This window comes from Apaloderma vittatum, unplaced genomic scaffold (genome assembly GCF_000703405.1).
Source record: "Apaloderma vittatum isolate BGI_N311 unplaced genomic scaffold, ASM70340v1 scaffold16085, whole genome shotgun sequence".
NCBI lineage: Eukaryota > Metazoa > Chordata > Aves > Trogoniformes > Trogonidae > Apaloderma > Apaloderma vittatum.
In genome coordinates this window covers 13616-13899 of record NW_009717762.1, presented here as the reverse complement: position 1 = coordinate 13899, position 284 = coordinate 13616, and the positions used below count along the sequence as shown (strand labels likewise).

Below are 284 nucleotides of genomic sequence, written 5' to 3'. Positions count from 1 at the left end.
CGAGGGCCGCGGCCCCGACGTGGTGGCCCTCACCGTGACGTTCTTCCTCTTCGAGTTCCTGGCGGCCACGCAGGACATCGCGGTGGACGGCTGGGCCCTCACCATGTTGTCCAGGGAGAACGTGGGCTACGCCTCCACCTGCAACTCCGTGGGCCAAACGGCCGGCTACTTCCTGGGCAACGTCCTCTTCCTCGCCCTCGAGTCGCCCTCCTTCTGCAACAAGTACCTGCGGTTCCAGCCCCAGCCCCGAGGGATTGTTACCCTCTCAGGTACTGCCCGTGCCT

At 66.2% G+C, this 284-nt stretch overlaps 1 protein-coding gene across 1 annotated transcript in view; it reads left to right on the top strand.

Annotated features, from left to right (window-relative positions):
* Positions 1-4: 4 nt before the first annotated feature.
* Positions 5-284, top strand: part of SLC33A1 (solute carrier family 33 (acetyl-CoA transporter), member 1) — a gene marked incomplete at its 5' end in the record, with an annotated part of 8891 nt that continues 8611 nt past the window's right edge. Inside the window, one exon of the mRNA XM_009870028.1 lies at positions 5-269. Within this exon, the coding sequence (XP_009868330.1) occupies positions 5-269 (265 nt within the window). The remainder of the gene's footprint in view (positions 270-284) is intronic.